Source organism: Bacidia gigantensis, assembly GCF_019456465.1.
Source record: "Bacidia gigantensis strain McMullin 20006 chromosome Unknown contig_74, whole genome shotgun sequence".
Classification (NCBI taxonomy): Eukaryota; Fungi; Ascomycota; class Lecanoromycetes; order Lecanorales; family Ramalinaceae; genus Bacidia; species Bacidia gigantensis.
The window spans coordinates 319,130-340,001 of record NW_025408613.1 but is presented as its reverse complement, the minus strand read 5'-3'; the positions used below and the strand labels follow the sequence as shown (position 1 = coordinate 340,001).

The 20,872-nt window shown below is 48.0% G+C and overlaps 8 protein-coding genes across 8 annotated transcripts; 6 read left to right on the top strand and 2 right to left on the bottom strand.

Annotated features, from left to right (window-relative positions):
* Positions 1–36: 36 nt before the first annotated feature.
* Positions 37–2,890, top strand: KY384_000500 (uncharacterized protein; the record flags this gene model as incomplete). The annotated part of the gene is made up of 2 exons (XM_044809036.1): positions 37–436; positions 621–2,890. The coding sequence occupies 2 exons, from the start codon at positions 37–39 to the stop codon at positions 2,888–2,890; spliced, it is 2,670 nt and encodes an 889-aa protein (XP_044665023.1).
* A 151-nt stretch (positions 2,891–3,041) lies between these two features.
* On the bottom strand, positions 3,042–4,334 carry KY384_000499 (uncharacterized protein; the record flags this gene model as incomplete). The annotated part of the gene is made up of 1 exon (XM_044809035.1): positions 3,042–4,334. The coding sequence occupies one exon, from the start codon at positions 4,332–4,334 to the stop codon at positions 3,042–3,044; it is 1,293 nt and encodes a 430-aa protein (XP_044665022.1).
* A 1,636-nt stretch (positions 4,335–5,970) lies between these two features.
* On the top strand, positions 5,971–7,253 carry KY384_000498 (uncharacterized protein; the record flags this gene model as incomplete). Its single annotated transcript, XM_044809034.1, has 3 exons — positions 5,971–6,538; positions 6,591–6,860; positions 6,889–7,253. The coding sequence occupies 3 exons, from the start codon at positions 5,971–5,973 to the stop codon at positions 7,251–7,253; spliced, it is 1,203 nt and encodes a 400-aa protein (XP_044665021.1).
* A 312-nt stretch (positions 7,254–7,565) lies between these two features.
* Positions 7,566–8,285, top strand: KY384_000497 (uncharacterized protein; the record flags this gene model as incomplete). The annotated part of the gene is made up of 1 exon (XM_044809033.1): positions 7,566–8,285. One exon carries the CDS (start codon positions 7,566–7,568, stop codon positions 8,283–8,285), a length of 720 nt encoding a protein of 239 aa, XP_044665020.1.
* Positions 8,286–9,079: 794 nt separating this feature from the next.
* Positions 9,080–11,203, top strand: KY384_000496 (uncharacterized protein; the record flags this gene model as incomplete). Its single annotated transcript, XM_044809032.1, has 2 exons — positions 9,080–9,579; positions 10,342–11,203. The coding sequence occupies 2 exons, from the start codon at positions 9,080–9,082 to the stop codon at positions 11,201–11,203; spliced, it is 1,362 nt and encodes a 453-aa protein (XP_044665019.1).
* Positions 11,204–11,441: 238 nt separating this feature from the next.
* On the top strand, positions 11,442–13,577 carry KY384_000495 (uncharacterized protein; the record flags this gene model as incomplete). Its single annotated transcript, XM_044809031.1, has 2 exons — positions 11,442–13,338; positions 13,534–13,577. 2 exons carry the CDS (start codon positions 11,442–11,444, stop codon positions 13,575–13,577), a joined length of 1,941 nt encoding a protein of 646 aa, XP_044665018.1.
* A 747-nt stretch (positions 13,578–14,324) lies between these two features.
* On the top strand, positions 14,325–16,838 carry KY384_000494 (uncharacterized protein; the record flags this gene model as incomplete). The annotated part of the gene is made up of 4 exons (XM_044809030.1): positions 14,325–14,763; positions 14,835–14,896; positions 15,830–16,345; positions 16,395–16,838. The coding sequence occupies 4 exons, from the start codon at positions 14,325–14,327 to the stop codon at positions 16,836–16,838; spliced, it is 1,461 nt and encodes a 486-aa protein (XP_044665017.1).
* A 185-nt stretch (positions 16,839–17,023) lies between these two features.
* Positions 17,024–19,403, bottom strand: KY384_000493 (uncharacterized protein; the record flags this gene model as incomplete). Its single annotated transcript, XM_044809029.1, has 6 exons — positions 17,024–17,162; positions 17,313–17,541; positions 17,618–17,809; positions 17,913–17,978; positions 18,028–18,136; positions 19,095–19,403. The coding sequence occupies 6 exons, from the start codon at positions 19,401–19,403 to the stop codon at positions 17,024–17,026; spliced, it is 1,044 nt and encodes a 347-aa protein (XP_044665016.1).
* Positions 19,404–20,872: the final 1,469 nt, after the last annotated feature.

Here is a 20,872-nt window from a genome sequence, read left to right as displayed (position 1 = left end):
TTATCTCAATAGTCTGTTCATCGATTTATTCCAGTCATGTCTTTCGGATTTGCCGTCGGTGATTTCATCAAAGTAGGAGAGCTTGCATGGCGGTTGTACCGCGATTGTTACAAAGTTGCCCGAGATGCGCCTCAGGAGTTCCAGCTACTTGTAGCGGAAATTTCGACGATGTCGAATTCATTGACTATTCTTCAAGAGGAAGTGAAGGATCCGGAGTCGAGCTTGGTTCAGTCTGGGCCCGATAGGGTTGATATCGTCAACAACATGGTAGGAAACATACATAATACCCTAAAAGCCCTGGAAAAGTACGCCCAGAAGTACGATATAAGTGGTTCGGGTTCGACTTCAAAGATGCGCCAAAGGATCAAAAGATTCCAGTGGGCTTTGCACAGGAAGAGTATAGAAGAATTGCGGAGTAAGATGCACCAGCACAATGGTAAGTTGCAAAGGTTAAGGGTCACCCTCTTCCCCCAAGGAAATCTATGATGACTAGTTGGATCTGTCGAAGTGCCTGAAATTGGCTTTTGATAGGTTCTAGTCCGTTTATAGCAGGCACAAAGAGCAAAGAAACGATTCGGACAAGCCTGAAATAACGAGGCTGACTTTTATTGTGTGTCTAGGATATTTAACACTGCTTCTGACACAGGCTGGAAACTCTTCACTACAACGCATACAGGACTCCACAAACACGCTAGAGGGTGACGTACAGCAAATAAGAATTTTGATATCAAGCCAACAGAAGCGTGACGACGTGCTATCTCCTTCCTTGTCCCTAGTAGAAGACAGCTTAGTCAGGTCTTCTCTGAGCGCCCGACTCCTCAAGAATGCCGAGGTTTCGCAGCCGTGGAGCTCTATCGGGGTAAGTCAGTGGATAGACACAGGTCGGTGGTGGCTGCAAGGTTCGAGGCTTGAGCTATACCCGGTCACACAAGGCGGACAGGTCCCGATTTCTGCCTATGCTAATCTCATCAAAGCATCTTGGATTGTTGTGGATATCATTGCGTGCCATCCACAAACCTCGTTCCTTTCGGGTAATACTCGTGCTGAAATAGCTGGACTATGCGCATCAGTGAAGAATGACTTTGAAAGGATTCAATCTTTGGGATTGCAGGTACCGGATCTGGAAGAGGTCGGGGATCAAGACCTGATCATTTGGGAAAATCAGATAAGAGCACCCAATTTCCGGCCTCAACAAGCCGGACTTGGAAATGCTCCAAGTCTGGGTAATATCTGGGTAGTGGAAGGTGACGAACGGGCTTTCTTCTTACAAAGAGCTATTTGCGAGCTTCAAGCCAGGTCATATCCGACAATGTGCGACGTCGTTTTTCTTGTACAGCACGATGGATCTGGGGCTAGACTGGTCGCAACGCCACAGAATGAATCGGCATTCATGGATATCCATTTCAAGAATCCTGTACGATTTCAAAAGCATACGGACTGCGTTACTATCAACAGCGAGAAAATAATGCTTAAAAAAGAGGAAGACAGTCGATATTTGGCATGCCTAGTCGATGCCGCAAATTTCTATTTCTTCAGTCGTCAAAGAACAAGCGACAGTGTGGCTACTTTTCAAGCCTACGCCGTTCTCTTTGCAGTCAAAAATCGGCATGCTGATCTTGTCGAACTTTCAAAGCCTAAACTAACTAGTGCAACGATAACAGATAGTTCTGAAAGTAGCAGTAGGGCTATTGTGGTTAGTCATATAATCGCCGATAAATATCTTGCTGGAGATATAGAAGGCGTACCATGGGATGAACATGTACACGCAGACGACAAGATCAAACTTTTATCATGGGCAGTGCATATTGGCTGTGACGATCTTGTCAGATTCCTCTGCGCCGAAGGTGTAAAGCATGAAATAGATAGCTCGAATGAGCTGTCGCCAATGATGATCGTTTCCTATTGTGGATACGAGTCTACGGCCAAGATATTGCTTGCTCAGTATGCTACATCCTCCAAAGAGATTGTCGACCAGAACGGCAAACACCGAAATAATTCCATCCACTACGCGAGTTATCGAGGTCATGACAAAATCGTTCGTTTGTTGTTGCGATATGGGGCCAACATCAACCATACGAATGATTTTCGGCAAACACCGCTGCACCAGACCGCATTTCACAACCAACCGAAGGTCGCCCAGTTGCTGTTGGACAAAGGTGCAAACCGGAACGGCAAAGACAGTGAACAGTATAATCCAGTGCTTGCAGCATGCGACCGCGGTTCGAACCACGTCCTACCAGTTTTCGCTGAAGAGGATCTCGACTTTATACAGAAGGGAGAACGCGATGTCAACGCTCTGGTCGTCGCTCTTTCCCACAACATGAGGGACAGAAAACCGGTGACTAAGGAGGTCTGGAATCTTGTTTTCCGCAAACATTTTGAGCAGAGTGAGCTACGACCTCCACCTGAGTGGCACAACCTGTATGATCTCGAGCATGGTGGTACATGGCGTCGTGATCTCGTACATTTCGAATTCGATACAGATTGGGCCGAGATTTATTTAGAATCAATACTCGCTTGGTTCGAGTATCCCGATGGTCTTCCCGAATTTGTCAGTGATCTCCATCAGCGCATGGTGTCAATTGGTAAACCTGGATCTCATAAATTCTTCAAAATCAAGTTCAGCTTCCACGTCGTGCATACAGGGGACCATGTCTGGTTTTCTACCGGGCAAGGTGCAGCCGGGACATCTGGCGGAAGCTCTACCACATTGCGTGTAGAAAATGGGAGTCAGTATAACAATTGGGATAGAGGCTATTGGCGCAGTTACAGTGGTCCACAACGCGTCATGACGAATCCAGACCTCAAGGCTTCGCGCGTTGAAGTTCCTCCCGAGCGTATCCCCCAATTCATCAAAGAGACCATTGATAGTGAACTCTTGCCGAAGTGAATGTATCAGGATACAAAGAACCTCTCCCGATGAAGTACACAGTGCCGACCAAGTGACAGCGAATGATGTCTGGAATGCCATTATTCCTATTGATTTAGAGTTGTCGTTATTCATTTCTGACGACAGGACTGGCCCGGCTCTGGCTCTGTCCTCACACGTTGATTGTCTCCACATCATTGCCTTCACCCTCCTTTACAGGCTCTTGTAGTGAGAAATTTGACGCAGATCCCGCTTGGTCTTCGTCATCTTCTGGTGTGCCGTCTCGACAAGCCCATGCGTCTACGTATCTCAAAGTCGAACGCCGCCAAAGTCTATTCATGATGAGGAGCCGGGCGGGGACGCACGCAATAATGATGAGCGGAAAGGCAGGCGCGCCTTTTGTGAGTGTGACAATGAATACAATCACTGTCGCAATTATTTGTGTGACAGTATATGCATGTACGCTGCGGTAGCTCTTCACTGTCTCTGGTAAATCTGGAAGCTCGGAAGGCGGCGTGAGTAGGTAAAAGACACGATTGAGAATGGGGTTAACAGAGAGGCTTTGCTCGCCCATATACATGAATAGCCCTGCTAGCACGCTTGTTGGCGTAAGACCTAGAACGTGTTGCAATGGAGGGCTTATGAAGACCAGGATTGCACCTGCGTGTAGGAAGGCACTCCATCGCTGTTCATAAACGCGCCGTACTGGCCTGAGCTCGATCTTTTCGCCTTCTTCGCTGCCGATGGCGATCTCGTCTTGTTCGTCATGCATCAAAGACTCGGAATGAAGTGGAGCCTGAGGAAGGAGGCCATTTGCAGGAGGTATGCCCAAAATGCCACAAAGAGCTGTCGTCGTACCTAGAAGTACAATATCCCACGCAAAGCCACCTGGCTTCTTCGTACCATAACGGCCAATGGTGCAAATGATACTACTTACTTCATGGTCGAAGAAGAATAGGACACTGATGATGAAACCTGGTAGAATTGCTGCAAAGACCCACGAGACAGGGAGATGCCAAAATTCGACAAGAAATCTTGAGCGCTTGGGATCGCTAGGATGGAAGGCATTGTCACTGACTTGCAGCGTCTGCCTATCCAATTTTGCCAATTCGCCTACATGCGGTATCCCAATGAATACGATGATAGAAATAGCGGCCGCATACTCAACAAGACCCATACGTATGTATTTGTGGAATAGGGGCTTCCACCGTTCGGCTGTGGAAAGAAAAATGGCAACGAGCATTGTCCCAATGGCACCGATGACAGCGTAGAGGAAAGCGGCAAACGAGAGCGCTTTATGGGCGCGCTGAAGCTCTTGGACAGCTTTGTGAAAGTAGATTATGCTGTTGAGCAGTGAAAATATTTCGGTGGAGAACGTTGTTACATAGAGCATGGTCCAATCATGAGCGTTGACGATGGCGAGTAAGTAATGCATCCAGCCGGCGTGTATAAGAGACCACGCCATGAATGGTAGAAATGGTATCTAGACGCATGGTTAGGCTGCTTTTGATCAACGCTTCGATTCTTTTTTTCACCACAATATTTACCTTGAAGGATGTTGAACATAAAGAATAGATATTCTCCGCCAAAACAGAAAAGGGGCCCGTCACACCAAGGATTGTCAAAGGCTGTATGGAGAACCTTACGTCACCATCAGTCAAGCTATTGACATCACCCCATTGTGTTTTTATTGGGAAGTTGCTGATTTGAAGTGGCTTGCATGAGGAGTAGATTGGAGGGGACATTAGTTGATCAAAGACTTACAGGCTGAATATGACTCCACACAGCCCAGTCGAGAACACCACTTCAATGGTGCCCCAACTCTCCCCAGTCAAGACATCAAGGTCACTGGCGAAAGTGATGCCAGGAAGCAAATTGGTGAAAAAAACATAAACCGCGCTTGCCACAATGAGCTGATTGAACACAGCCCAATCAGATACATAACGATTTTGCAAGTTCTTAAGATCTTGTCGAATGAGGCGGAATGGCTTTACAGCCTCAGGTATCTTCATGGAACATGAATATTCAAACGCAGAAGGTTATGTGATCACCAACCAGTGTGATATTTTGTTAGGAAGGCGGATCTGAGAACAGTGTACGCTGGAGCATGCTTGTAGACATTTTGTCAACCACAAAAGGTATCTTTGGAGGAACACATTTACGAATATTGACTTGGAGCGATGAGCCCTGTAATCAGTTCTCATTGAAAATTTCTGAGATATCATTGGCCTACGTCATAGGTCACGTGCCCGAGTCCGCTACGCTTATTCGCGGGCAACTCCAACTCCTTGATCGCGGTTTCTTCAACGGTCTCATCAAGTCAATGGACACGATTGCGGTGACTCGATGTTGCTTCTTACTAGATGTTGTTCTCGCTCGCGAATACTTACGCCTTGCGCTCTTTCACGCCAATCCCCTCATGTCCGAACAATAGCAACACATCCTCACGCTTACCATGCAGCCCTTCTTTCAGTCCTTCCTACAAATGTCGACACGACGTCTGCAGACTACCGCGAGAATGCAGCTCAAATGGGCGAACTGCTCGGCCGCATGCAGGACCTGCACGCCCAGATCCAGGTCGGCGGGTCAGCCAAAGCAAGAGAGAAACACATTGCTAGGGGCAAGATGCTACCACGAGAGTGAGCAGGCCGTCATAACATTCTATGAATGATGGCTGAAAGGAATCCTGTGCTATCGTGAAGTCGAATCACAGCACTGCTAGACCCTGGTACACCATTCTTGGAGCTTTCCACGTTAGCCGGACATGGTCTGTACTCAGGCGAGGAGGTGCCTGCTGGAGGTATCATTACTGGGGTTGGGTCTGTACAAGGAACAAGATGCATGATCGTTGCCAACGATAGCACGTAAGGGCACGGCGATGCACACCTTGTGAGAGTTATATGCTGAAAGAGAGGCACAAGGGTGAAGGGCGGCACGTACTATCCGATCACGGTCAAGAAACATCTGAGAGCACAAGCCATTGCAAGCGAAAATGGTGGGCGTCATAGGCAGCTCTGAACACGTTCCCCGCTGATTTTCGGTAGGACTCCCCTGCATATACCTAGTGGACTCTGGAGGCGCAAACCTGCCTCACCAAGCGGATGTATTTCCGGATAGAGACCACTTCGGACGCATATTCTATAACCAAGCAAGAAGTATGTGTGGAATACATAGCTTTGAAACATAGGCTCACTGTAGTAGTGAGCGCCCAAGGTATCGCGCAGATCTCGGTGGTGATGGGCCCTTGCACAGCCGGCGGTGCTTATGTGCCTGCGATGTCTGATGAATCGATCATCGTCGAGAAACAGGGTACTATCTTTCTAGCAGGCCCACCATTGGTGAAAGCTGCTACGGGAGAAGAAGTCTCGGCAGAAGCTCTGGGAGGCGGAAAGCTGCACAGCGAAATATCTGGCGTTACTGACTACCTAGCGGTTGACGATGCGCATGCTTTGGTGTTGGCTAGGCGCTCAATCAGCAACTTAAACTCAACCAGCCCTACCTTCAAGTCCACTGAAATCAAGGAGCCTTTATATGATCCGGAAGAGCTCGCAGGCGTCGCCGGTACCAATCTCAGGAAGCATATTTCAGCTCATGAGATCATTGCTCGTATTGTTGATGGTAGTGAGTTCTCAGAGTTCAAAAAGGATTATGGGACAGCCCTCGTCACAGGTAATCTCCCGATTCTCGAAAAGCTGCCCCTATACTAATACTGTCCGAATAGGGTTTGCGCGAATCTTTGGACATCAAGTGGGTATTGTAGCAAATAATGGCATCCTCTTCTCCGAGTCAGCACTCAAGGGCGCTCATTTTATCCAACTATGCGCACAGCGAGACGTACCGCTAGTCTTCCTCCAGAACATCAGTGGCTTTATGGTTGGTGCAGATGCCGAAAAAGGTGGCATTGCCAAAAATGGAGCAAAATTGGTGACCGCTGTGGCATGTGCTGATGTGCCCAAGTTCACGGTCGTCTTTGGTGCCAGCGCTGGAGCAGGTAATTACGGCATGTGGTAAGTATAGAGAAATCACCCAGAAAGAGCGGACTGGACAAGAAATGAATCAGATAGATGCTGTTACTAATTTGACAACCAGCGGACGAGCTTACTCTCCCCGATTCCTTTGGATGTGGCCTAATGCAAAGATCGGTGTCATGGGCTCGAGCCAACTCTCGGCTGTCATGGAGACCGTGGGCAAATCCGTGGATCCAGAACTCAAGGACCGCATAGAACGTGAAAGCGACGCCGTTTTTTCTTCCGCGAGGCTCTGGGATGACGGAGTGATTCCACCGGCACATACAAGAAGAGTGCTTGGACTCGGCTTGAGAGCTGCTCTGAGTGGTAAAAGGCCAGAGGAAAAAGCGACAAAGTTTGGTATCTTCAGGATGTGAACAGACTGATGCCAGCCCTCAATGTCACCACAGCATGAAGGAAATTCTTACCACCTTCTGAATTTAGTAAGGCATATATCCGGCACTTCGGAGCCGCCCATCAGCGCCTCTGCCTGAGTCATGAACCTAAAATAGTCGAATTCGTCATTGGCCACTGATTGGTAACTGACTTGGAATCTTCACGGGAACTTCATGAGTCATCCTGTTTACCTTGCTATCAACTTATAAATGCACCTTTCACTCAATCCAGGAAGGGCCTGTGACGAGATTAAATTCCAAAATTCCCCCAGTACAGAATCCTCATATTGTATCATGGCTTCTCAAAGACCTGACCCGTTTCCTAATGCCACAACAATCACGCTGTCCGCCGAGCAACTTGATGCATCACCTCATTTCCCTCCCCTCTACGCTCTAGAGAACGAGGCTTTTGCCCACGCACACACCAAAAGTATCGCGGGCAAAGAATTCCTCCCAAAGGAGGTGGGCCGCTTTTATGCACCACAAGACATGCTGGATGAAATAGGTACTGAGGGTCTTTGCATGATAGCATTTGAAAAGCAGGAGGGTAGCGAGATCATTGGAACAATAAGCGCCAAGCCATTTCACGAGCCAAAGATCGCTGTGGATACGGCAGGCAAGCATAGTCGAATGCTATTCAAGCGCTCGGTATCAGAAAAACAAATGAACGGGCAAGCAGTCGACGCCATAATGAAGGGCGAGGAAGAAGCGGAGAAGTGGGAATTGCTCGCCTCTGTCGTATCCTTGAGAGTGAAGGGAATGGGTGTGGCAAGCATGCTTATGGAGAAATGCGTGGCAGAGATCAAGAGAAGGTCGATACAAAATTGGCACGAGAAGCAAAGGGCAGGAAACCCAAAGATCGTACTCTACCTGAGTACGATGCAAGAGTTAAACGAGGTGTACTATCAGAAACGAGGTTGGACAACGACGTCAACGAGGAGAATCCCGGCCGGCACGACAGGAAACAGGGATGAATTCGGCATCGTTGAGATGATGAAGACTATCCCTCCGTGATCGATTTCGATCTTAATCCAGCCAGTAGACGTCGACAGTACTAGTACAAATAATTCCCTTGGGACAAACCATTACCCCTGCCCAAAGGCCTGCTACCCTCTTGTTTCCTTGTAATTTGATACTTTCGGTTACAGGTCTAGATTGGCTACTAAAAACACTGAATTCTGGTGCACTGATCACAAAACGCCGACTAGAGCAGAATCTTGTAAATCTTGTACGCCAACTGGTACTTCTACAACCCCCACAAGGAACAAAAGACTGATCGTTCACAGGAAGTGAGGCGTCCAGGGTGTCATCCGGACGTCAACGGCTACCCGAAGTTTCTACCTTTAAGAGCTTTGGCTGCCACCATTGATATCGACTGAAGTCTTCACTTCAATAGGCGGCATGTTCATGTGAAAAGACTGGAAGAGAGTGATAATGCATCGTTAAGGTTTGGGTTTTGGTACTGGCTCATTGCTTGCAATGGTCAAGTGCAATGTTCTGCTTCGGGTGAGCTGGTGTCGTCGTAAATGAGAACAATGATACTCAATCAACCCCCATTGTCACGCATTGTTTTCTGTTGCGTGAGCGATGATTCTTGCGACACAGGTAAAATTGTGCTGTCGTACCAGTCTCTGTGTATTGGACGGTGTCTTTGTTTGAGTGGGTTTCGTGTCAAGGCCCAAGATCAAGCACATCAAAAGTGCTGAAAACCCCTGGCACTATGGGTTCCGCCTCAAGTGCAAGCTGGACACCATTCATTCTCACCACGATTTGCACAAGTCTCAAGCTAAACCCTAACCTCTTCCATCATGCCAGCAAATTACACCATAGACGCCAAGCCTGGCTTCAACTACAAGATACTTGAAGCCCTGCCAAATCCCAGCGCTCGACCTGATTCCAACAATAAAACACGCGGAGCACGTTCGAAGTCCAGTGGAGACATACCATCGGATGAGCTAGAACGTTCATTCAAAGAGACTGCTCAAGCATATCTATCTAAGGTTCAACACAATTCGCACAAAAATGGCTCAAGCATTGTAAGCCCTCTGACGACGGAGACAGGATCCAGCGCAAGTAGAAACAAGCCTACCGATAACGATACGTTCGCCATTCAGGTACGCTCAATGCATTTCAAACCATCCTTCCTAGTTCTCTCAGTCCACGAGACTTTCGACAGCCTTCGCAACAATCTAGACGCCGGGGTAATCGCATTGACTTATTATGACCCAATTGACCATTATATCAAGGACGAGTTGATTCATGACCAGAACATCTTCGCTGTGTTGAGTTGGGCAAAGGAGCACAAGAAGTGTGCACTCAAGGTTCTGAATTACTAAAGTCTCTACAGTCACATATTGACTAGGCTTCCAACTTAGACTGTTGGACGAGACGTGATCTCAAAGTACAGTATGAGTTGGTCGTGGCAAACTACACCCATTCTCGAGGCGAACCAGTGAGGCACAGCGAAGCGGATTGAAAAAATAGTTTGCATTCAGGGGAGAATATCATTTAGCCTTTGGCATCTTCGATTCACGGATATGCAACCCGCAGGTAAATTCTGAAATCTGCATCAAATCCCTTGTGTTGTCTGATAGGATCCAAATCCCAATTTTATTTTCATAGCAGCCAAAATAAGACCGCATGCCTTGGGATTTTATGCTTAATACACTTGCCGAATAATCACGCCGACGCTAAACTTCAACCAAAGGTGTCTATAACCCTAAAGAGAGACGACACAGGGACTCCAATGGGTTTGGAAGACAATATTAGCTGAGAGTTTCTTTGTGAGTGAAAACAACTTTTCCCATCAAGGAATACACCCCTGACAAGTTACACATATTTCCCGGAACCCCTCTCCAGCAGACCAATTGTTCAATCAATTCACCGCTAGCAAGCTAATTCAGCGTGCTGGACCAACAGTCTTGCCACTGACGGTGCATCGTAGGCTAAAATTGGGCCGTTTGGCGCCTGGCAATGCCGAAGACAACCAATCTCAGAAAATCTAAATCGCAGTTAAAGTTGATCGACATGGAGTCTATCGCGGAGGCAGATTGGAATCTGTTCCCTGAAGATATGGGCCACTTACCCCTCGTCAGGACGAGTTTCTTGGTTCTGAAACAATGACTTCTTCTCGTCTCGACAAAGCATCCGCTGAAACCACAGAAAGTACGACTAGCATAGACTCGGGAGACAACTTGAAAGCCAGAGATGCCGGGCAAGCTCCCTGCCGACGCGTTGCTTTCGTATCTCCATCAGGGAATGATTCTTCCAGGGCCTCTGGCCACATAGCTGGAGGAGAGGGGCCCCAAAAAGGGTTAGATCTAGATTCTGCCCCGAAAGACAATGAGCAAGCCCGCTCGCATCACTTTACGTCCAGTCTAATCGAGGATGGCTGTTCCTTCCAATCTAATGCCTCAACGGCAGTGGCCCCACAGAAGGCTCTAGGTGACCGCCAGCTCAGTCAACGCGACGAAGTCCCCTTAAACAGAAATATCCCCAAAGACGACGAAGGTTTTGCCTCTGACGCACAAAAAGCTGGCAAAGAAGTGAGCGACCAAATCTTCACTCCATACATGTCGTCCCTCGACGACCATACCACCCTTGCAAAGTATATGGTTCACCTGGTATCAAAAGGGCTGCTCTCTATGGACGACTATCACAAGCTGACGTTGCCTATCGTGGTTTATAATTCTATTCGCCGCGGTAGAGCCGACCCAGATGCCATAAAGATTGTTGTCTTTGGAGTCAACGAGACGTTCGATACGTTGCGCGATGAGTTGAAGGCCACTGCGTTGCGTTTCATTTACAAAGAGCCCTGTCTTGGTGGGACATGTCTAGATAAGCTTATCAGTGAGAAGAATGTCACGGGATTGTTGCGGTACGCAAAGGAGTACAAGAATGGGGCGATTGAGATTTTGAAGGAGGAAGCCTAGGGGTGATGTGTCGAGAGTCGTACAAGGTGAGGGGCGACAGTGGCAAATTAGACCAAGTTTTCCCTCGAATAAATACATTTCTTCTAGTGTTGGGTGTCGTCGATGCATCAAAACACTTTTCTTTGTTTGTGAAAATCGCGACACAACATGGTGGTTCATCTGATTCATTTCTTCTGCGGTCGTTTTTCCACTTTCAACAATCTTCCACAGAGCAGGTCCGATCCACAACATTGCTGCCATGGCAGCCGAGAGTGCACCCAGGGAAGTTTGGCTAAATGTTATTGGCCATCTATCTTATTTCGACGAAGTGCATCACCTGAAAGCCCTATATGGCCTTCTTCTCACGAATCGCTCATGCAGTAACGCGGCACGTAGGCCGCTTGAGAAGGTGCTGTACTCAAAATACTTCGAAGGCTTAGACATACCTCCTTGGAACATCAATTACAATCCAGTTGAACAAAGTGAATTCGATTACGTTGATTGGAAATGTAGATTGCTAGAACGATGCATCATCAAAATACAGCGCCTCCCACAGCAATTCCGAAGCTCAGCTATTTTCAGGATGACGCCTGATCAGCCACACAAATGTCTATTCATGAAAAGCTCAAAAGATTACCTCAAAGTCAATCATGAGCGTGAAACTCTAGAGGAGTTGTTATCCGTGCCTTACGGAGAGTCTATACTTGACCTTGGTAGAACTCAAGATCAGAGACGTCTATTTGAAGCAGACTACTTTGGCGACATTGTGAACGGACTACTTAAGGCGAATGAAGGGTGGACTTTTCGAGACACGGCTGTACCTTTGTTTCAAATGTTGGAACAAATGTGTAGGTACTTTCGGCTCGAGATCATCGAAGGATCCGACCGTCTCATCTTCTCAAGAGAAACATACGACATCAAAGCTGCAGAAGACAAGCGTCGTAAGGCAAATGAAAAGAAACTTCAAGAACAAGAACAGCAGCTGGAAGAGAAGCTTCGTACTGAAAGGAAAAGCTGTATCGAGAAATGCAGCAATTCTTTCATTCCGTCCAGTCCTACTGCTGAAGACTGCGACCCGAAGGATGAGCCGAGTAAGAGTCTCCAAGGAAAGAGGAAGGCAGGCACCAACACAAAGACATTCGAATCATTCGACCATCCAGAAGTAAGCTACAAGCGCCGAAGGCATGGGTGTAGCTTGACACTGGCCATCATTACGCCCATGAAGGACGCTTTTGGTCCTGAATCTCCGACTTCAGAAGTATCTCAAAGCCTTGAAAACTTGAAGATCAACCCTCCCGTTGACGGAGAAAACAATCAGTGTATAACGAACACTGCCACTCCAAGCTCATCAAAAGCCCCAGATGATTTAACTGACGTTTCACAGCTAGAGAAGCCTCACTCACCATTCATACCCTCCCTCCGAAGATCTGATTCTGAAGACATTCAGATAAGTCCTCATTCAAAAGTTATACCATTTCTCTTCGACGAAGACCCTGAAGATCTTCGGACGACGTATCTTCTGTCTCTATCAAAACGTCAGCTCTTCGGCATTCTGAGAAATCTTCACGTGGAGATGGAGAGACGCATGCTGATAGAGCGCCTGTTGTCAGAGCCAGACAGCTCTGGTGAGGAATCCCATGAGACAACAATCAACGAGGTAGCATCGTTGCTCACTCTTCAACCGAAGCTCCGACGCAAATACAACAGCATGGGACATCGCGGCAGAGACAAGTACGACCTAGTAGATCTCACGAATCGGCGGCTCGAAACGATGAAAACTGTCCAAAAGCCAGCCGACGACCTTCAACTGCAAAATGTAAGCATTTCCAAAATTGAGACTTCACTGCTAAATCGCCTACGTACATTTCGTGCGCAACGGATACCATCGAGGGGCAATCTTGCGATACTGTTTCTCTATGTCACAGTGTTTCTGTATATCGTCCACAACGAGTCAAGCACCGGCAAGTTGCAAGCACGCCTCTACACTAGCAACATGGCTCTTCAAGAAGCCCAAGAATTGATACAATCGAATGTTGGTCATCACGTTGAATCGCCATTAGAACATGCAGAGACTTTGGTTCATTCGAGAGCAGTTATTACCCCTGTCGTACCACCATCTGGTCAAGAAGAGATCACACTTTATCCAAAGGCATACAGTCGGAGCAGCAAATGCACTGTTTTGTTACTGGCTATACAGATTCCGGGTTTACGATTTTCGGTGATTGTCCAAGTCCGAGACATTTGAATGCCTCAAGAGGTCATGAATATTCGGAACGAATAGGGTTCAATGGTAAAGAGGATTTTTATTCCTTGCATGAGTGTCAATTTCTTAGCGAAATGTTGCATGCCAGATAATGATGAAGCGAGAGAAATGCGAATGAATGAAGGATATTGATAGACAGTAAAGGTCAAGAGACAGCATGCTTTTTGTGAACATAGGTATCAATAGTCACACTTCTGATGGTTTTACTATTGAGATTCTTTCTTCTTCTAATGTCTAATGCTCTGTCTGGAAAATTGGGACGAATTTCCCAATTTGTTCTTCGATCTTCTTGACGGCACTTTCCATTTGAGTCGATCTGGCTAAGTAGTATCCGTATGCCAGATCACTACAATGTTTGCGTCTGTACAATGAGGGATGTGCGATTATTGCATAATGAGGGGAGGACTAGATGAAGTGAATGAATGTATCGGAGATGTCTTATTGGCCCTCATTATCTTCCCTACCGCAAGAGGTTGCAGAGCTGCTAACGTGACTTGTAAGTGTCCGGTCTTTCCTTCCTCGCGCGTCAAAGGGTAATGCATCTTTGCAGAGCTACGCAATGAAGCAGAAACTCATTGATCTGTACTCACAGGTTTCTCAGATGAGGAAGCTGCGACTGCCCCACATGTTGTCTAGACATGATGTGACCTCCTCAATAAGGGAGGTGATTCCAAAGGTATCCCTTGCTATTGACCCAAATCATCACCAATTATTGACAATACATCAGTTTTTTGTACTTAGTGTAGGAGTCCAGCCTCTTAGAGGCGTGATCAATCATTATTCGACATAGATCTTCAGAGTATCTTTCGGAATTCATAGACTTTTGATTTGAATTAGACATACACGAAAGGCATCTCAATTCGAATGCCAACCATAGAGATGCAAAAGAACTTGAACCTACGTACGGCCCTCCTGCCAAAGGATATGACAACCCTTCGAAGCGACCACTCCTCTACCGCCAACTGGATTCGCTGGGTCAAACCACTGGAGGAATATCGCAGAAACACCTTCTCCGTCTGGGTCAGCTACAACGCAAACCCGCGGCCATGGAGAGTAGGTTGCTTTATCGTCTCGCTTGAGGAGCCATACGAGGAGCTTCGGGCAGACCTAGGAGCAGGACTACTATTTTTAAGCTTCAAATCACCACACACCAGCAAACTCAACCGCCTGATGCTCGACAGCTCTAACATAGTAGCGGCGCTTCGATTTGCGCAAAATTGCAACACTGCAGTCTTGCAGGTGGAGGCGGTCCAGAATGAGATCGAGAGGCCTCATCAACCACAGGAGTATTTACCCACAGGACCGCAGCCGCATATGAGTATGAATGTGTCGAGTCACATGTTCCCGGTGCCACAGGGGATGTTCCCATAACTCCATCGACGTCCAAAGGGAAAGGACAAGAACGGCACGTGACATTTGCAGAAGAGGACGAGGTTACGGATGAGACACTGGTAAGTCTGCACCAATTCTGGACTAGTTGTAGATGCTGATGGTACATCCTAAACGCAGTTCAATATTTTCAATCCTGAAGCGTCATCATCGAATTTCACGACTCCTTCAACTGGTTCTTCCTCCCAAACGGCTTCGAGTGCTACCTTGACAGCCCCCTCGACACCTTGTCCGCAACCTGGGCCTTGGGATTGGAAATGGACTTGAGGCTGGTACGAGGAATTCGGTGAGGAATGGGGCCTGAATTGCAAGGTGTTGTAGTTGAACCGGGTCTGTGGCATTAGCTATTATTATTGAGAGGGGCAGAAGTAGATAGATCTAATTCGAATATCGTCTCTTGCATATGAATCTCCGGTTGAAAATACTATGTATATCTGATACGTTATGGTAACGAGGCGTTGTTAAGTCCTAGAAGTTGACTTAAACGGTAGGCATGAAAAGAGTGCATTCAGGATTTACCGGTTAGTATAAGGAGTTGCGTCAAACTGCTAGAGATTTTTTGAGGCATTTCTTCGTAAATCTTCTCCTATTGTTCAATTTGTCGTCGTTAGTAATCCCTTCGTTGAGACCCTTCATGAGATGCCTTTCAACATGTACTTTGCAGCTTGTAGAAATTCTCTTGCTCTCTCACACTTTTCTGTAAGCCTTCTCTTCATGTTTCATTAGCGGTTGCTAATCATCTCTCGGTCAACTTCTCTACTCGGATGCCTTAAAAGTCGCACTATCGAGATGCTGGAGTCTCTTTCTCTCTCGCAGTATTTGATTGTTCATTCAAGTTCAAATTCAAATAGATTGATCCACCCTTGCTAATGTGGATGACGTACCTGTTTCTTAGTTGGTATGTGTCGACACTTCACCCGCCTTAGATCTGTCATCACTTCGCCTTTTCCGCACCTTTTCCTTGCATCTCTCCCCGTTCTACATACTTTGATCAGAACAATACCATGCGCGATCGTGCCTTGCTTGGATGGGCGTATCCTGTCCTCGCAGGAGAAATCTGCGCGTCACTCGAAGCGTACAGTTTGAGCAAATCAGCTCTCGAAGTCTTCGAGTCATGTGTTCCAAGAAGTTTGCCTCGAGAAGTGCTGCTTTTGATTCGTGACGCACTTCTAATTGCTGTGTTGAACGATGGTACTTTGGCGGCTTGGGAGAACCGCTTCGATTGTTTGAGCAATACTTGCGACCTGTTGCTTCACTTAGAGGACGACGAACTATGCAATGCATGGCGCGAATTCAAGAAGGCAAACCCTGACGTTAACAAAAGGGGGAAAGTTTCCAAAGCAGCGAAGATCAAGAAAAGATTATCCAAACCATCACATGATAGAGAAAGAGAAGAGTTCACGGATTTTGCAGCGGATCTTATTAATGATGACTTTCTTTGTACCGCAGAATATCAGCAATGCTTGAAGATTGTTCATGGGCAGGACGAATGTTTCATAAATTTCCTCAAGGTCATAATGAATTCAAAAGAACCCAGATCTTTTGCTGAAAGGCACATAGGTCTTCGAACGGGACTTTAATCTCAAACTACACTTCGATGTCTACACAACATCCATAGGCAGTAGTTATCGTTATGACGAAGACCTCGTGGCAAAACCATACGTCCAGGCGTATCTTATAATGCCAGTTGATCAGTTTCCCGTTTTCACTGATACTTCCTCCGGAGTAGCGGCATTCTCGCTCGCGGCATCCATTGACATCACAAAAGTGCAGACCCCAATCAATGACGAACAGAAAGGATTGTTCAAGCACGCCTGCCGCGTTTTGAAGATAAGGTGTCAGAATGCGACAAGGAAGAAACAAACGCCGCGAGAAGCATATGGGACAGTCTCTTGGAAGGAAGAGGATTTCGGTAGGCCGGTCACAAATTTCGGCCTTAGGTCTTGCTTAGGAACTGACATTTCGAACAGGAAGCCTGCCCAAGCTTATGATATTCGCGTGTGATACCATTGTTACGAACGAAGACAAGAGATTCTACAGATGAAAGCAATGCCTACATCTGCCAAGTTTGGAATCGAAGCAGACCTAGAACAGATATACCTTGCCTAGAGCTTTTCAATGCCGCTGCTAGAAATTGTTCAGATAGCGCAGGAGTATATCAAGAAATCAAAACAATCGCTTGAACTCACCTACAAGTGCCTCTCAGCCAGCTTCTCACTTTGCCCCTTCTTTTCTCCTATTTCACTTTCCTCCTCCACAATCTGGTCCACGCCCGGATACGTCGGGTAATCCAGCCCATACTTCTCCGCCACAGAAGGCGGCAAGAACCTGCAAATCTTTATCAGCATCACTGCACTCTTTCCGCGCAAACCCCTCCATCTCGCAAAACAAGAACTTTCCACGAAACGAACAACCACACAATGACCAAAAAAGCCCAAACCGAATTCCCCCAGCACGCAAAACAAGACAAACACATACCTCCCACCCATGAAATGCCTCCCTCCAAACCTCCTCACAAGCGGCTTCGGCGCCGTCAAACTGACCAGCGTCTGTGGCATGAACTTCGCCCCCGGCCCCTCCTTCGGCGGGCCATCCTCAATACTCCACGAGCTCGGCGCGTCGACAGCTAGGACCGGTACTTTCGTGCTTTCGAGAGCGGAGATGACGCTGCGGAAGGGGTCGCGGACTTGGCCGCTGAAGCTGAAGCCTGTGTGTATTGTGTTGGGTTAATTTGGGCAAAAAGGGGAGGGGGGTGTCAGCAAAAGGGGGAAAAAGGAGCATACCGAAGATAGCGTCGATTACATGATGAGACTCCTGCAGCGAGCCCTCGAAATCTTCCGTGAACGGAACCCCCAGATTTCTCAGTTGCGTGGCAAGACGCTCGTAAATCTCGCTTTTGGTCGGCTTGGGGTAGAAGATCGTGGGTGTGTAGCCGTAGTGGAAGAGGTGGCGGGCTGCTACTAGGCCGTCGCCCCCTATTTGATACCGGTGGTTACTACTGTAGCGGCCTTGGGCTTGCTCCTCACGGTGGAATAGGGGAAAAGGGAGTAAAAGTGGCAAGGAGAGGGGGCTGCTGACCGTTATTGCCAGGCCCGCAGGCGACGAGGATATTCTTGCCTGACGAGAGGGGGTGGACTTTGTAGACTACCTCCCATCAGACACGAGGGTTGTAGCAATGTGAGAATGTGAGTACGAGCTTGTGATACTGAGAGACCAGCCAACTCCATCAATTGGTCTATGGAGAAGGCGCCTACGCTCATGAGGTCTTTGTCGAGAGCGGCTGCATCCTTTGCGTTGATTGTCTGTGAAAGTGTTAGTTCAAGGAGGAGTTAGAATCAATATGCTGAGGTTACTTTGAGACCCATCTTCAGTTTTTTGAGGTTCTTGAGATAGGAGAGCGCTCTTGTCATGTGCGTGCTCTGCCTTTGGTAGTCGAGCGCAAAGGACGGTACGTTCTTGAGGTAGTTTCGACTACATGTGTATATTTCTACGGGGTCACTTGATCAAGAGAAATACATACGATAACGGGTGAGATGCTTGATTATGGGAAGGGATTGATTCATCTTCTGGCATCGTTGGGTGGATGATGTCATTGCAGGAAATGTTTCTGAAGTCAATTCAATCAAACGACCTCCTACTTATTATTTTAAAGTTCCAATCAAAGGTATCGCGGCCTACGGTGTTATCTCAACGAGCCTCTGGTCGAGGGTTTCGTTGGCCGATCGAGCCAAGATATCGTGCTGTACAAAGAGTCTTTGATATATCGATCGTATCCACTGCTGGAGTCTTGAGTGAAATAAAGTGAACTGTTATTCTATCTATGACTTCTAGATATGTCGGACTGAGTAAATATGCCTCGTCAGATCTCTTTCATCTCGTGTCGAGATAGTTCATCTCTGTGACCCCCTGTACACCAATCGCTCGCTCCGTCATCTCTGCAATGTAGCCACGAAGAATACTCATGCCTTAATTTGTGGACCGTTCCCACGGCCTCTCGGCTTTCCACCCCATTACCGTAACGAAAATATCCCTTCCTCCAACCCACTTTCGGAGGCTTCCCCCTACGCCTTCCCTGACGGCTCATTCCGATCATAAGATATTACACCTCGCTCCCCCACCGCCACCTCCAAAGCCGGCCTTCTCTAACAGCCCCGGCTTCCGCCTCCCCCCCTTTCCCTTTCCTCCCCGAGTAGTGGCCTTCCTGTGCTGCGGCCTGTGCCTAACACCACTCTCCATATCCCTCACATGTGTCGTGCTAACGTCCTTCCTGATAATCTGCCTGCATAGATCCACAAAAGCCTCGTCAACATTCCTTCGGGCTCTAGCACTTGTCTCATAGTATGGAGCATTGTTCCAACTCGAAGAGACGGAGAAAGCGCGGGCTCGACTGACGGCGCGGTCTTCTTCGAGGTCGCATTTGTTGCCGACGATCACGAGGGGAATGAGAGGGTCGTCCTTTATGCGCACGATCTGGTCGCGGAGCTCTTGGAGCTCAGTCAAGGAGGAGAGCGAAGTTATACTGAAGACGAGGAGAAAGCCTTGCCCGGATTTCATATAGAGTTCGCGCATGGCGGCTAGTGAGGAAGACCGTCAGAGATGGTGTTGGAAGAAACAGGGATTGAGGGAGTGGACATACTGAATTGTTCTGTCCCCGCTGTGTCTAATCTACGAGACCCATCCCGTCAGTGGCTCACTCCAAAAATTGGAACGCCGAACTGTCTCGGACGCCATGACCGAAGACGGCAGGTGTGGACAAGGGAATCTTTGCGTACATTTCCAATATGCATTGCTTACCCTACATTCCCGCGCGTCAGTTTCATACATGCAGTAGAGTCCTGGGTTGGATGTTCTGGCATGGGGAGGACCCACATCCACTTCTATTTGCTTTCGGTACGAATCTTCTATCGTGGGGTCGTAGGATTCTATCCACACATTTTGTACAAATTGCGCTGGAAGGGTTTCTTCAGTCATATGATGTCGCAATTGGAGAGATGATGATACCCGTGAGGCAGCTCTTTCCCACTCCACCTATCACGTAGAGTCAGCTTACACATGCCGTGGTGGGTTGATAACAGCAACTGACCAGCGCCGAGGACAACTATGTGATACTCCCTCCTTATTTCTGGCGTCAGTGGATCGTGAGGAGGCATCTTGCTATTAGATGCGTGCCTACCGCTGCGACATTGTCAGGTCTAGGTTGTTCCGGCGCTCTCTGCTTCTTCTTCTTCTTCTTCTTCTTTAGCGGGGCCGTTGCGCCACCGTCAAGGCTTCGAGGCTGCCGTTTGCCCCGCTGCTGGTCGCAAGATAATCTTGATTTTGTCTTCTTCGTGGCTGCCGCATTTGGTCGGTCGAGGGAGGGATAGCTTCGCAGGGGTCGAGGTAGCTAAGGTAAGGGTGGCTGTGAGGAAAGTGAAGGATTAGGAAGCTTATCAACGGACTGCTATTTTGAGGGCAGACACTGCCTGCATCTCGTGATAGGAAAAGATCAAGATACGTAATGGCACATGAATTGTCCGAGCTAGGTCGGGTGGAGAGGGGATTGTGAATTAAGGGATAGTATTTGGTGCGCGAAAGAAATCTCTCCAGCTTTTTTTGAAGCTCGTAATACTTTTAGCTACCATCAATTATTGGTGGAGCTTTAGGGTGTAGGGTCTAGGCGGGGGTCCTTCCTTGTACTGCTTCCAAGAGCGGGTCGGAAGGCTGACCTTTTAGCTGCGTCGGTTAGGGCGCTTTAGCTGTCTTTAGCTGGACACTTGGGGGGATTAGGGGCAGCTAGCACTTGGACCGCCGACGAGATGTCTCTTCTACCTGCCGATTGGAACCTGTGAAAAGCCTCGGAGAAGTCTGGGCTCTGGCCCAAGCAATCGGGTTTCCGGGAGTCGATTACTGGAACCGTTGCTGCATGTCGTCGATGAGGATTGGCCTTTGCTGCCACCAGGATCACGCCTCTTCCCTCTCTTCTCAGTCACCTGAGTACTTCCACCTGCGGGGTCTGAGCTTCAAGGGGCGATCCACGTCCCGCCCACGGCCATCATCCA